This window comes from Mixophyes fleayi, chromosome 8 (assembly GCF_038048845.1).
Source record: "Mixophyes fleayi isolate aMixFle1 chromosome 8, aMixFle1.hap1, whole genome shotgun sequence".
NCBI classification, from domain to species: domain Eukaryota; kingdom Metazoa; phylum Chordata; class Amphibia; order Anura; family Limnodynastidae; genus Mixophyes; species Mixophyes fleayi.
The window spans coordinates 44,678,906-44,691,373 of NC_134409.1; the positions used below are offsets into that span (position 1 = coordinate 44,678,906).

Genomic DNA, 12,468 nt, shown 5'->3' on the forward strand with positions numbered 1-12,468 from the left:
CCATGCGGCTTGTGTTATGAGTTGTTAGAGGTTCTATTATACTGATACCAGCAGTCATATTTGTGATAGAGGGATCTATTAAACGGTCTTATTGCTCATCAATTAACAATTCTCTCCTCTTCACTATAAATAAACCACATGTTATAATAGATTTTTTTCCATTTATACCTTAATCTTCAAATGTTAATGCTTACATATTTGCTAATTGTATATTGAAATACGCGGATCAGATAAAATCAAAATCTTATAAGCAATGTTTTACAAAGGTGATAAGTTCTTTGCTTCATTTTTATTCTCATTTGCTAATAACATAATTACTTTAAGTACATAACCAAAATTCATGCACAGAGGGGCTTATTTAAAGCCATGATGCGATGCATGTGTACTGTAAATTTATCACAACCATTAAAATGTAATTTTATAATATTTGCTAGTGAAATAACAGCAATAATTTCCCTGGTTGACTTGGTTTACAAAGCACATTTGTTCACATCATCCTATAAATAAGCATTCTAGCAAATGTAAATTCTTGCCTTGTCCTGCTGTGACATTTTAAAATACAGTTAATTTCTAGGTAACAGCGCCACCTGGTGGCTGAGCACTATGAGAACACCACAGGACATCTTGGATACCAGGTAGATACACTGTATGGCAGAGAATTGGCGGCTCCCAGTATGTCCTAGCAGCTAACTAACCATCAGAAACCTGCACAACAGCTTCCGAGTCATAGTGTACTTTAACAGTAGCGTGGTTGGTGGACTATTTCTTACACGGCTGCAATTGGTCTGGGGGCGGGGAAACGATCCAGGCAGTAGCCGGCTCCATGCTCTCTGTGTATGTCTGGAGCTAGAGCAGGTTTGGAGATGGCTGCAGTGAGTAACAGGAGTATCGTGTTTGTGACAGGGAACGCTAAGAAGCTGGAAGAGGTAAAGTGCTGGTCTTCACTTGCTAGGTTTCAGCATTTAAGTCACGTAGTGGTATTTGAGATGGCTTTTCACCAGGGATCTACAAGTCCCAGCTTGCACAGCAACTGCAAAGATTGCCTACACATTGTTGAATTTCAACCTAAATGATAACTTTTAGCAGAAACAAAATAAGAATTATGTAAATCTAAAGTGATGTCTCCAAACTTGATGTTGTGTGATTCATCTGTTTGCACAAATTCCATGTGATTAATTTTTTCATAGACATGAAATTACATTATTATTAGATATAAAGTCAAATTGTCCAGATCATTTGCAGCATCATTAGACCCTGTTAATGCAGTGGAAGATAACATCACACGCTTCTCATCGGTCATAATTCTATTAAAATTATCCTATTAAGTTTACTAGAACAATTATTGGAAATCTAATTGTATTGTACTATACATGCTGCAACTTTCTACATCATTAAAGCAGCAGTATAAATACCTAGCATGAATTCTTCTCAGGATAACACCCACAGATGATCATTTTGTAACTGGATCCTTATTATTCTGAAAGGGAATTTTTTTAGCAGCAAATTAATTAATTTGGCATGTCAAGGAAATTAACAGTATTCATTGCAATAGCACATTTTCATATATTAAGGCTTAAGGCATCTCAAATGATTGCATGTATAAAATGGAGTATATTGGTATATATTTACCTTAGATATAGCAGTAATTTTATTTATTTAATTTTCTTTTGCTTTGTATTGTCTTGTATCTTTACAGGCAACAACATCACTGGTGTATTTTTGTTTGTTTTATGTTTTTCTTACACAGGTCATTCAAATCCTTGGAGATAAATTTCCATGTAAATTAGTGGCAAAGAAAATTGACTGTAAGTGTTTTTATAATCTCTCGCTTTAATAACCGGTCTGACGGTGTCTGCATGTCACAGTATGTTTCCTCTTGTTTTTATTTAGTGCCAGAATACCAGGGAGAACCTGATGACATTTCAATTCAAAAGTGTAAAGAGGCAGCAACACAGGTATGCATGTAACAAAGCAGAAATACACACAAAAATTCAATACTAAGGCAAACCATTGAAAGCAGTTAGACATGCTATCATTGAGTGACATTTATAGACCACAGAAAATGCAGACCTGCACTTTTTGTGAATTTCAAGGTAGACACTCACTTCCTGGTCCTTGGAACTGTCCTGGTAAATGATTCTGCGCCTAGGTTTGCAGGTTTACAGATCCACCCTCTTCATTAAAATGTTAAATTAATCTTGCGTTATTTGTTATGTTTGTTTTGGGGGTTTTTGTTTGTTCTTTAAAATGTGTCATTTGTGTGTATTTGTAGGTTTTTATTAAAACGGTCATATATTAAAATTAATAGTGTTTGTCTGATGACAGCAATACTTGCCCATTTAAGAAAAAGTAGTCATTTTAAACCAGGCAGTTAAAATATGGGATAATGTAAACCATACTGTAAAATAGAGATATTAGCAATCTCTGTAGAGTGACAATACCCTATAACTGCACAATGATGCAGACCAAGCGATTGTATATAAGTCTTGGAACTATGAGGTGACTTCATACATAAATAATTTACAGTAAGGAATATGTTGTCATAGAGGGATTTAATTCTTTTTTTAAACTGACACACAAATGTACATATATGCACTAATACAGTACAAATATGTTGCATTGTAATATGCTATCAAATATGGCTCATTATATTGTATTAGAGAGGTAAAAGTCTTGTGTAGATACACAAGTCTACAGACTTATTAAATCATTACTGTGCAGGCTCAGAAAAGATAGCTTAGAGATTTGCAGTCTGTACACACTTCAATCAGTGCTGCATTCCCAGGTAGGTGAGTGTAATAAAAGTAAATGACCATTATAAGTTTTGTGGGGTAACATAAATTAATTTTAATTTACTTGGTGGACACTGAATTATTGCAACTCAACTTTTCATGTACTTTTTTTTTCTTTTATTCATAGATTAAAGGCCCAGTTATAGTTGAAGATACATGTTTGTGTTTTAATGCGCTAGGTGGTCTTCCTGGCCCTTATATGTAAGTGGTTGAAAGAAAAATAATTTTTGCTTATAAATATATAAAAATTGTAATCAGAGTGGTAGTAACTGTTTTATATAGGGTCCTGTAAATTAGTCTGTTGATAATGAATCCTATTTCTTATGACAATCAGTTGACAGGAGGATGTTGTGGGGGGGATTTATAGTAAGAGGGGGGGGTTGTGTGGTAGTTTGAGACACTTAGCTACTACAACTATCTAATATAAATTGTAACTTTGGGAGCAGGATGCTTTACCGCTTTGTCATAACCAGTCTTCCTTTGTTGTCCCCAGTTGTAAAGTATGCTGGCTCCATGCAAATGAATGTTGATTAAAATAATAGCCCCATAACAGTCATTCATGATTGCCTCATCCTCCATAGCCTAAATCTCTTCTTCAAAGTCGGTTTTTCTTTCTTGACTTTGACAGATTTTGCCCTTCAACAACTCTGGAGGTATTTGTTTCGTTTTTCTAGTACACATAAATCTTATATCGGACTCTTCGTACTAAATGAGATTCGGTGAAGTGTGCAGTTTGTATAAAACTCTATGTGGCTTTCCTTGTTTGTAAATGGAACGGTGTTAACCCAGCCCCCCGCAGGTTATAGACTGAAACATAATTTTTGTGCACATTTTAATGGACAATTGCTATATTTAACAAAATAAAACTGTGAATGTAGCCGGTGCAGAAATCACAGCTTCTAAACATCTCCTGTAGCCAGCTACAAGTCCTTCTACTCTTGCTTTAGGAATGTTTCCCACTCTTCTTTGCAGACGTCTTGAATCCATTGTTCCTTCACCTGGACATAACTTCCTGTGCTACTGGCTGCCACACAGCCTCAAACAGCCTGTAATTGTTCCACCCGCATACTTAATGGTTGGCAAGATGTCCCTTTTTTTTTTAAAATATTTCACCTGTTTTTCTCTAAATGTATGTTTTACGATTGTGGAAGATGTAATTTTGTTTCATCAGTCCTTAGCACTTAATATTCCAAAAAGTTTTAGGCTTATTAAAATATTGTTCTGTTACTTCATACTTTGACTGTTGTAACAAGGTCATAGGAAAGGCTTCCCTTAGACATCTATTCCATCATTTTTTTTTTTTTAATCTTGTGGACCACTAATTTGATTTCAGCTAAACCTTTCTGTAGGTTCCTTGCAAGGATATCTCTTATATAGCCGTCTTCAGCCAGTTATTTTAATTTTCAAAACTTCAGTACATTGCTTAGGGGGGAAGCACATGGTAGTTGAAAGTAGGCAAAATATTCTGAGTGGTTAGAAGAGTCAAAGGGGTATATTTACTAAACAGTGTTTCTGATGAACCACCATTGCTAGGCGCTTCATTGTTTTTTTCTTTTTAAACGGCAATCTTATTAGACAAAAACGATGTGTTTTGTCTTTAATGAGATTGCCGTTTTAAAAAAATGACCGGAACACGCCGAGAACTGGTGGCTCGTAAGAACCGCAGTTTAGTAAATATACCCCAAAGTGTTCAACTCTGCAGTTGTCTCCACATTGCTTAATTTAAGGCCTAATGAGCTAATCAAGTGTTGTCTTTGTCTTTTTTAAAGGCCTAAAAAGGTCTTTATTACTGAACCAGGAGGTGTCCAACCATTGCACATGGCACATTCACTGTATCACTGTTTTATTATGCATTCAAATGTGCAGAAATATGTCACGTTTAAGAGTGTACCCTGCAGAGATTGTAATAACTTCCTTTCATTTAGTGATTCCGTGAAATATGCAGTTTGACTTGTATACAATTTTATATGAAAGAAATGGCTTATTGCCAAGTGCTTGTTTGTTAAAGAGAAACTAGTATTTTACCATTTTTGGAAATAAGAAATTAACCACGCTGGCCCTGATGAATACGGATAATATTTAATTTCTATCCTACTGAGGATGCAGCATGTATTCTCCAGTCATGTTAAGATTAAAAAACAAATCATATAAATTAAGCTGTTGTATATTATAGGTCAAATTAGAAAAAATGGGATTGACTTTGAATGCCGTAGTATATTTACATTTTCAGGATAATTTTTTTACATTCTCTGTTGCAGAAAATGGTTTCTTGACAAGATAAAGCCAGAAGGTATGCTTATTTTTGGTATTTTAATTCTTAAACGCGTAACCCCAAATGTACATTCATTGTATTGATGAGCTGTTTCTTGTCAGTACTGTTTAAAATGTAAGAAAGTATTTTAATTTTAGTTTGTCATCGACTTTAAAGGGTTGTCCATTTTAATTCGACTATTAAATTTAATCACCTTTTCTATATTTGTCAAGTGTATAGTGGTTTGCAAGTTTGTATTATCATATTTACCAAATATCACAATTTGGTAAATTTATGTTTGTTTTTCTTTTAAGGTGAAACTAACCATATTTAGTTTAAGGATCTTTAAGATACTTTTTATGAGATATGTATTCTTTTTAATGTAAATTACAAACTGAAAGCGGAGTGCATTTATCTTAAATAGGTTGTTGATCTCTGTTATAGTTTGTACAACAAAACAGATATTTCCACTTAAATGGACATGTAATGCCCCCACTGTAACAAATAGGGGGTCTGTTCCCTATGGCCACAGTCATTAACCTGCAACTGTGCACCCGAATGCACTGTCCATGTGAAGACTGGATTTTCTCCCCGCACAGTAGGACTGAATTCATATAGTCTAATAGAGGAGAAGCAAAATGCCTGTCTGTAAACCCAATAAGCTGGTCCCCAGCTGCAGATAATGAAGGGGGTTTCATTATAAGGAGATAGTGTAGTATATCAGAAAAGGTTTGTTGGACTGCGTAAAAGTGGATAACTGATATATTTTTTGCAAATCTGACATATTGGTGTTTGACAGCTTCCTTTTCACCCCATTTGCAGGCTTGCATCAGATGTTGGCGGGGTTTGAGGACAAGTCTGCATATGCCCTTTGCACGTTTGCTTTTAGCACTGGAAACCCAGATGACCCTGTACTACTGTTTAGAGGCAAAACTCTGGTGTGTATACTGTCCATTACCCTAAAGTGGCTAAAATAGATTAAATCCGAAAGATAAAAATAATTATATGTATGCGGCATCTGTTTATACATGTGGAAATTATAAATGGGTATCTTTATACTGCCTTACATCTGTTCTGTAATGTATGTATGTCTATTCTATACTAAAAGCAACTAAAACGGCATAATAATGGACATTTGTTGTGTTTCTCTTTACATTTGTAGTAATTAAGTAACAGGATTTCTGTACCATTTATTCATTGCCATTAACAGGGCGGTTTATTGCTTTAACTCTGTGACAAGGGGAATCGGACAGACTTTACCAGTATTAAAACATTTGTGCAGAGCAAAATCTTTCATGGTCCTTTAGATACAGGTTAACTATATTGTTCTGCAGTATATGAACTTAAACATTTTTTAGAATCTTGTTAGTATCCTGCTAAGTACAGATAATACAAGTGACTCATCGGAAGACTCAATTAGGTTTTTTTTTCTCCCTCTCCCTCCCACAACCTTAAAACAACTGGCAAGTGAAGTGAATAATATATTATCTTGTTACAATGGCATCTGTTAAGGGGTGGGATATATTAGGCAGCAAGCGATCAGTCCGTTCTTGAAGTTGATGTGTTGGAAGCCGGAATAATGGACAAGCGTAGGGATCTGAGCAACTATGACAAGGGCCTCATTGGTGCTCATGGGGAGTGAAAACTAGTCTGTCTATTACAATCCCTCAGAAGAGCTATTGTAACACAGATTGCTAAAAAATGATAATGCTGGCTATGATAGAAAGGTGTCAACTCACCGCATCACAACTCGCTGAGTATGGGAGTGCATTGCTGCAGACTGTTCAGAGTGCCCGTGCTGCTTTCGGTTTCCCTGATAAAAGCACCTACTTTGGGAACGTGAGCGTCGGATCTGGACCATGGAGCAATAGAAGAAGGTGGCCTGGTCTGTGGAATCACATACTCTTTTACATCATGTGGATGGCCGGGTGCGTGTACCTCATTTATCTGGGGAGGAGATGGCACCGTGATGCACTATAATGGCAACGGTTTTCCTGATGGCAGTGGCCTCTTTCAGCAGGATAATGCACCCTGCAAAAATTGTTTGTCATATTCTTCCAACCATTCCCAAACAATTTAAGGTGTTGATTTGGCCTCCAAGTTCTCCAGATCTCAATCCAGGCATCTGTGGGATGTGCTGGGAAAACAAGTCCAAGCCATGGAGGCCCCACCTTGCAATTTAGAGAACTTAAAGCATGTGCTGCTAACGTCTTGGTGCCAGATACCACAGGACACCTTCAGAGGTCTCCTTGGAAGTCAAGTCAACCAGTAATGATTATTATTCGAGTCTGCTCATATAATATATATCGTTCTGATCTTGCATAATCCAGGGCTAAAAAAAGACAATTTTTGGAGGGGAGATGGACAGTAATTAGAGTAAGATAAGTGCCTCTTATTTGTATTGTTCAGCTTCTGTGCGATTTCTAGTGTTTATACAAGCAAAATATATAAAAAGTGTCTTGCCATTACCAGGGAAGCAAAGCGGGATAAATACGGGTTGCCCACAAACCAGTCCCAAGATAAAAAAACAAAACAAAACCTTTGCACTAGTGACCCTTATCTGACACAAAGGATGCTGGGAGTGAAGCACAACTGTTTCTCTGAATAATGCAGAGTTTAGGATAAGAACAAAAACAGAAGTTGTTTCTCAAACTAAGGCTGCATGTAAATCGGGGTATGCTGCCCACGTTACTTGTATGAGACCGTGTCTACATGACTCATTAATGCTACTTTGAAGAAAGTCTTTGAGAAACATGACGAAGATGTGGAGGAAAGTGACTGACGCATAAGGGATTGGAAGCACTTGTACACTGGAATGCCAGTATGGAGTAAAATGTCCTAGATCTGGGAATGGGGGGAATTATGGCTGGAATTAATACTGAGAAAGCAGACACGTAGGTTATAGGCACCATGTCCTCTTCACAGGACGAGACCCTACCAGCTAACTTGACGTACAACAGTCTGCAGTTATACTGATAATCGGAACACATATTAAGGACTGAGGAAAGATTGGTAAGGTGCTGTGTGTGTATATTTGAAGATTATTATTTTTTTTTTAGAAGATTTTTTTTTTTTATTTTAAACTACTTTTTCTCATCACTCTCTCTAATTATTGCAAACATATTCATATACTTATACTCCAGAAATGTCTTCCCTCCAACATTGATACAATATTCACTCATAAAAATAAAACAACAAAACATATACATAAGCCCTTACCTTGAGAAAGACCATCGGGTTCAAACGTGTTTGTTGGAGGTGTATAGGTGTATCAAGTCGTTGGATGGATGTTCATCTTCTCCTGCCATTAACATCTGACTCGGCTGAATGATTCCAGTTTGTCCAGACCATTAAAATATCTTTTTGTCTGTGATCATTTATGCATAAGTCTGGTAGGAGTGATTTGGACTCTGTTATTTTATTGTATTTAAATTTTAAAGATCATTGAATAACTGTTTTATCTTCACCATTTAGTATTTGCATGAAATAATCATCATTTCGCCCAACAAAGGGGAGGAAACAGTATGAGTATAGCCCTAAAGATACCTTTTTTAGGCTCTTATTCAACTTATTATTATTTATCTTGTAAGTGAGTTACCATATTGGGCTCTTGTATCATAAAGTGATCCTGTTATATGTTGAAGATATTTTAATCTAATATACATATACTTGTGTATCTATTTGGAATTGTGTTTGCAAGAGAGGAATACATATCCGTTCAAAAATATGATTCTTTGAGGAATGGACAACTTATTATTCTCATCACATATTATTGCATATTCCAGTATCACGCAATCTATATGTTTTGTTGTTTTATTTGTATGAGTGAATATTGTATCAAAGTTGTAGGGAAGAGATTTCTGAGTATAAGTATATAAATAATTTTTTGAGTACATCACGTGCACATAATTGTGTTTTCACAAATTTACAGGAGATTAAACAGCAGTAATATATTGTTTGCCACATATATCCCTTTTTCATAACTGGTGTATGATTGTTATGGTTATATCTGACTGCAATGGATAGTGAAGTGATGGAGGAAATTCAAGCACTTCTATTTTATATTATTGAGGGATGTTGATGTATGGGCCTTAGATGGAATGATTAAAGATGGAGTGAGGAGGTCATAGGCAAAACGAGTGGGGGGGGGGGGGTTCCTAGTTTCCGGAAACCCCCTCCAAACCTAGGGCACTGTATAATTGAGGTGGCTGGACCCTGCCCCCGCTTCACACGGCTCTGCTTGAAAAGGGAGAGCTGTGTGCATCTAACAGTAGTGCAAGCAGCATTGCCCATGTATATTATGGGGATAGGAAGAGTTGGAGAGCAGCCAAGCACTGTCTAAAATTATACCCACGCCCACTGGTGGCATGTTGTGGAGAACCCCCCCCTCTACAAATCCTGCGTTTGCCCCTGCAGGTGTTGTTACTCATTGTACTACAGAGCAGTGTAGGTGTTGTTTTAGATGGAGATGCAAAGTGTGAGCAGTGACCAGTCCAAATGCAGTTCAAACTTCCCTTCTAACCCGGTTGCTTACTTTAGAAGACATACTTCAAAAGCAAGCAAGCCTTGACAAATACTGATTTTTAATAACATTCACAGGTTAAGCTCTTGCAGTGGGAATGGAAGGGCTACACAATTAGCCGTACAGGCTATTTAGCAGAAGGGTTATGTACAGGGTAGTGTGATAACTATACAAAACATTAACAATCTAGAGGAAACAACAAGTATGAAATGAAGTTTTGTGGAGAAAGCCGTAAATCTATATATTTTATATTAACCAATATATATTTGATTAAAGAGCACCTGCTTATGCCGCATATACACATCTCATTATTGGCTGTTTTGTTAGGAGGGGGATTGGGATATATTTTCAGCTTTCCAGATAAATACTTATGATGTCAAATCTTTTTAGCACCTTAGGAGGTGCCAAGAAATAGGTGCTAGAGGCATTAGCAATTCAACAAGTTTTGTAATTGAATTGGTTTTTCCACTGTGACCTATAGAAGGTCACGAGGTTACTGTGGTTATTTGCAAACCACACACATGAAAACATGGAAAAAATAGAAATTTAATTGGGACATATGTAAAATGTATGCATTTTTGCGGTAAAATTACTTGGAAACGCGAAACCGGCGAATTTTCTTAAATGTACCTCCAAATGATATTTTGGACAATACTTAATAAACTTGTCATATTCGCACAAAAGAAAAAATACAGTGTTTCTTATTTTTCAAATCAAGCATGCATGTTTCAGAAATATGTTTGTGAAAAAAGAATGGTCATCACTGATTGAAGATTGTAGCATGATGAAATATGTTCTTATTTATAGGGGCAAATAGTATCTCCACGAGGGCCACGGGACTTTGGTTGGGACCCATGTTTTCAGCCAGATGGTTATGAAGAGACGTAAGTAATACTGGTAGTGCACAATTGAACTGTAAGGCTAAATTGTGTAGTATTTCCTGTGGCCACATTGTGTCGCTGTTATACAAGTAGTATTCTCAGGTATATTGTTTGTTGACTAAGATATCAAACAGCTCAAGCTTTGAATACCGCAAAATGGTCCCAAACCATAATGTTCACATGCTTTTCAATTGTTTTGAAGCCCTTAATGTTCAATGTAGAAAACAAAAAAAACACAATTGTGGGGTTGAGTAAATTGTATGTGTGGTATTACAGCTGAAATCTTCATTTTAAAAACCTCTATCAAGAGCACATTGATCGAGAACTGTTGTCTACAACAAGGTGACATGCCTGTATATCCTTTCACTTGAACTTGGGATTCTAGCATACTTATTCGGAGCATCTTTTGGACAATGCATGCACTAAATTTGGTGGTATTGCCTGCAATTGGTTGAGGGCAGTGTTCTGAAATTGTCTCAGTTTGTGTATATTTTCACTTCTATTGTGAAATGATTGACTCGAAATTTCTTTGTAACCCCTTCCAGAAACATTGGCATCACCAATTTTTCTGAGGTTCTCTGAGAGATCTCTTGATCTTAACATAAATGTTTCCCACTCGCCGATATGGCTAGGCGCAAACTAGTTCAGGGGGTATATTTACTAAACGGCGGGATTTAAAAAGTGGAGATGTTGCCTATAGCAACCAATCAGATTCGAATTATCATTTATTTAGTACATGCTACGGAATGACAGAATCTGGTTGCTATAGGCAACATCTCCACTTTTTCAAACTTTACTTTGAAAAAGTGGCTACTTTACTTTAGGTTATACAGCAACTGTTGGGTCATAGGCTCAGCTAGACATTCTCAGATAGGTAGTAGGATTTGAAAACGTGGCTTGTGTTTTTAGAAAATTACAGTCTTTTAATATGCAATAAACCTATACTGCCACTTTTTTGGCATAAATATATATATATATGGCATTAGTATTTTATCAAAGAAGACCCTGTACCATATCATGCATGATAGATGAAATCCGTAGTATAGCCTATGATTTCAAGATGGTATTGTATATGTCCGTTTTTAGAATGTACTATGGTATTTTATGCATTACAGAAAATTAATCTTTCTTTACAGGTATGCAGAGCTTCCGAAGGAGGTGAAGAATAGAATTTCTCATCGTTACAGAGCACTGAAAGAAATGTCAGAATACTTCATCCAGAATGGCACTCCCAAAGTCTGAGGGCTCAGGAACCTGAGGTGTGATTAATGTACACAATAACAGTGGTAACTAATATGGAGAGCGGCCTGGTTACATTTGCTTGTGTGATTAGTACATTGGTTGCAGAGAAATGAGTATTCTGTTAATGAGTAATCTATGACTTCAGTCCAAAGCAACTAGGTACGGACTGTATATAGTTAGTATCTCTTTGTCATGTTTGGATCCTAAATCGGGGGCCTGGAGCTTTAAAACATGTAAGGTAGTGGGGTTTCTTGTCCTGGATACTGTCTTTATTTAGTTATGTTATTTTCTGTACATGAAAATTACCATATTAAAAAAAATATATCCATCTATAAGTGTTTTACCATTTGTATTTAGGTCTCCTATGCAGCATTTTCATGTATGTTTTTGTTTTTCTTTTTGTCTCTTTCCAGATTGGGTAATAAGTCCATGAAGACCTGGTCATCAAAATGCTCCGAGTCCAAGATCCCCCTAACCTCTGTTCTTGACGTATTTTACAAAGTGCTCAATAAAAGTGTAGTTTTATTTTTAACATAAGATTTATTTATTTTTTGTGAAATCCTTTTTTTACATCTCCTGCTCGTGTGGAATGTCCCAACTTAATTAGTCAATCGAATCATTGAACAGTTCACAGCAGCACAAAGTATATGAGGAAATGAGTGTGCTGGTCTTTTGGGAGGTAGTCCTCCCCACTCTTGTGTAAGGCTGCATATGAAGGGGCAATGTTATGAGGCTGGGAAGGGGAATGGAGGCAGTTGAGCAGCCACAGATTGAAAGTTA

General features: G+C 36.5%; 1 protein-coding gene across 1 annotated transcript; it reads left to right on the plus strand.

Annotated features, from left to right (window-relative positions):
• Window positions 1-677: 677 nt before the first annotated feature.
• On the plus strand, window positions 678-12,225 carry ITPA (inosine triphosphatase). The gene is made up of 9 exons (XM_075184049.1): window positions 678-926; window positions 1,748-1,805; window positions 1,891-1,955; window positions 2,920-2,993; window positions 5,051-5,082; window positions 5,866-5,981; window positions 10,373-10,449; window positions 11,583-11,705; window positions 12,102-12,225. Exons 1-8 carry the CDS (start codon window positions 837-839, stop codon window positions 11,686-11,688), a joined length of 618 nt encoding a protein of 205 aa, XP_075040150.1. The 5' UTR covers window positions 678-836; the 3' UTR covers window positions 11,689-11,705; window positions 12,102-12,225.
• The last annotated feature ends 243 nt before the right edge of the window (window positions 12,226-12,468 follow it).

Coding starts and splice junctions, on each gene's coding strand:
- ITPA (XM_075184049.1), top strand. CDS start 837: ATGTCTGGAGCTAGAGCAGGTTTGGAGATGGCTGCAGTGAGTAACAGG. Junction 927..1,747: donor ACGCTAAGAAGCTGGAAGAG/GTAAAGTGCTGG, acceptor TTTCTTACACAG/GTCATTCAAATCCTTGGAGA. Junction 5,982..10,372: donor TGTTTAGAGGCAAAACTCTG/GTGTGTATACTG, acceptor TCTTATTTATAG/GGGCAAATAGTATCTCCACG.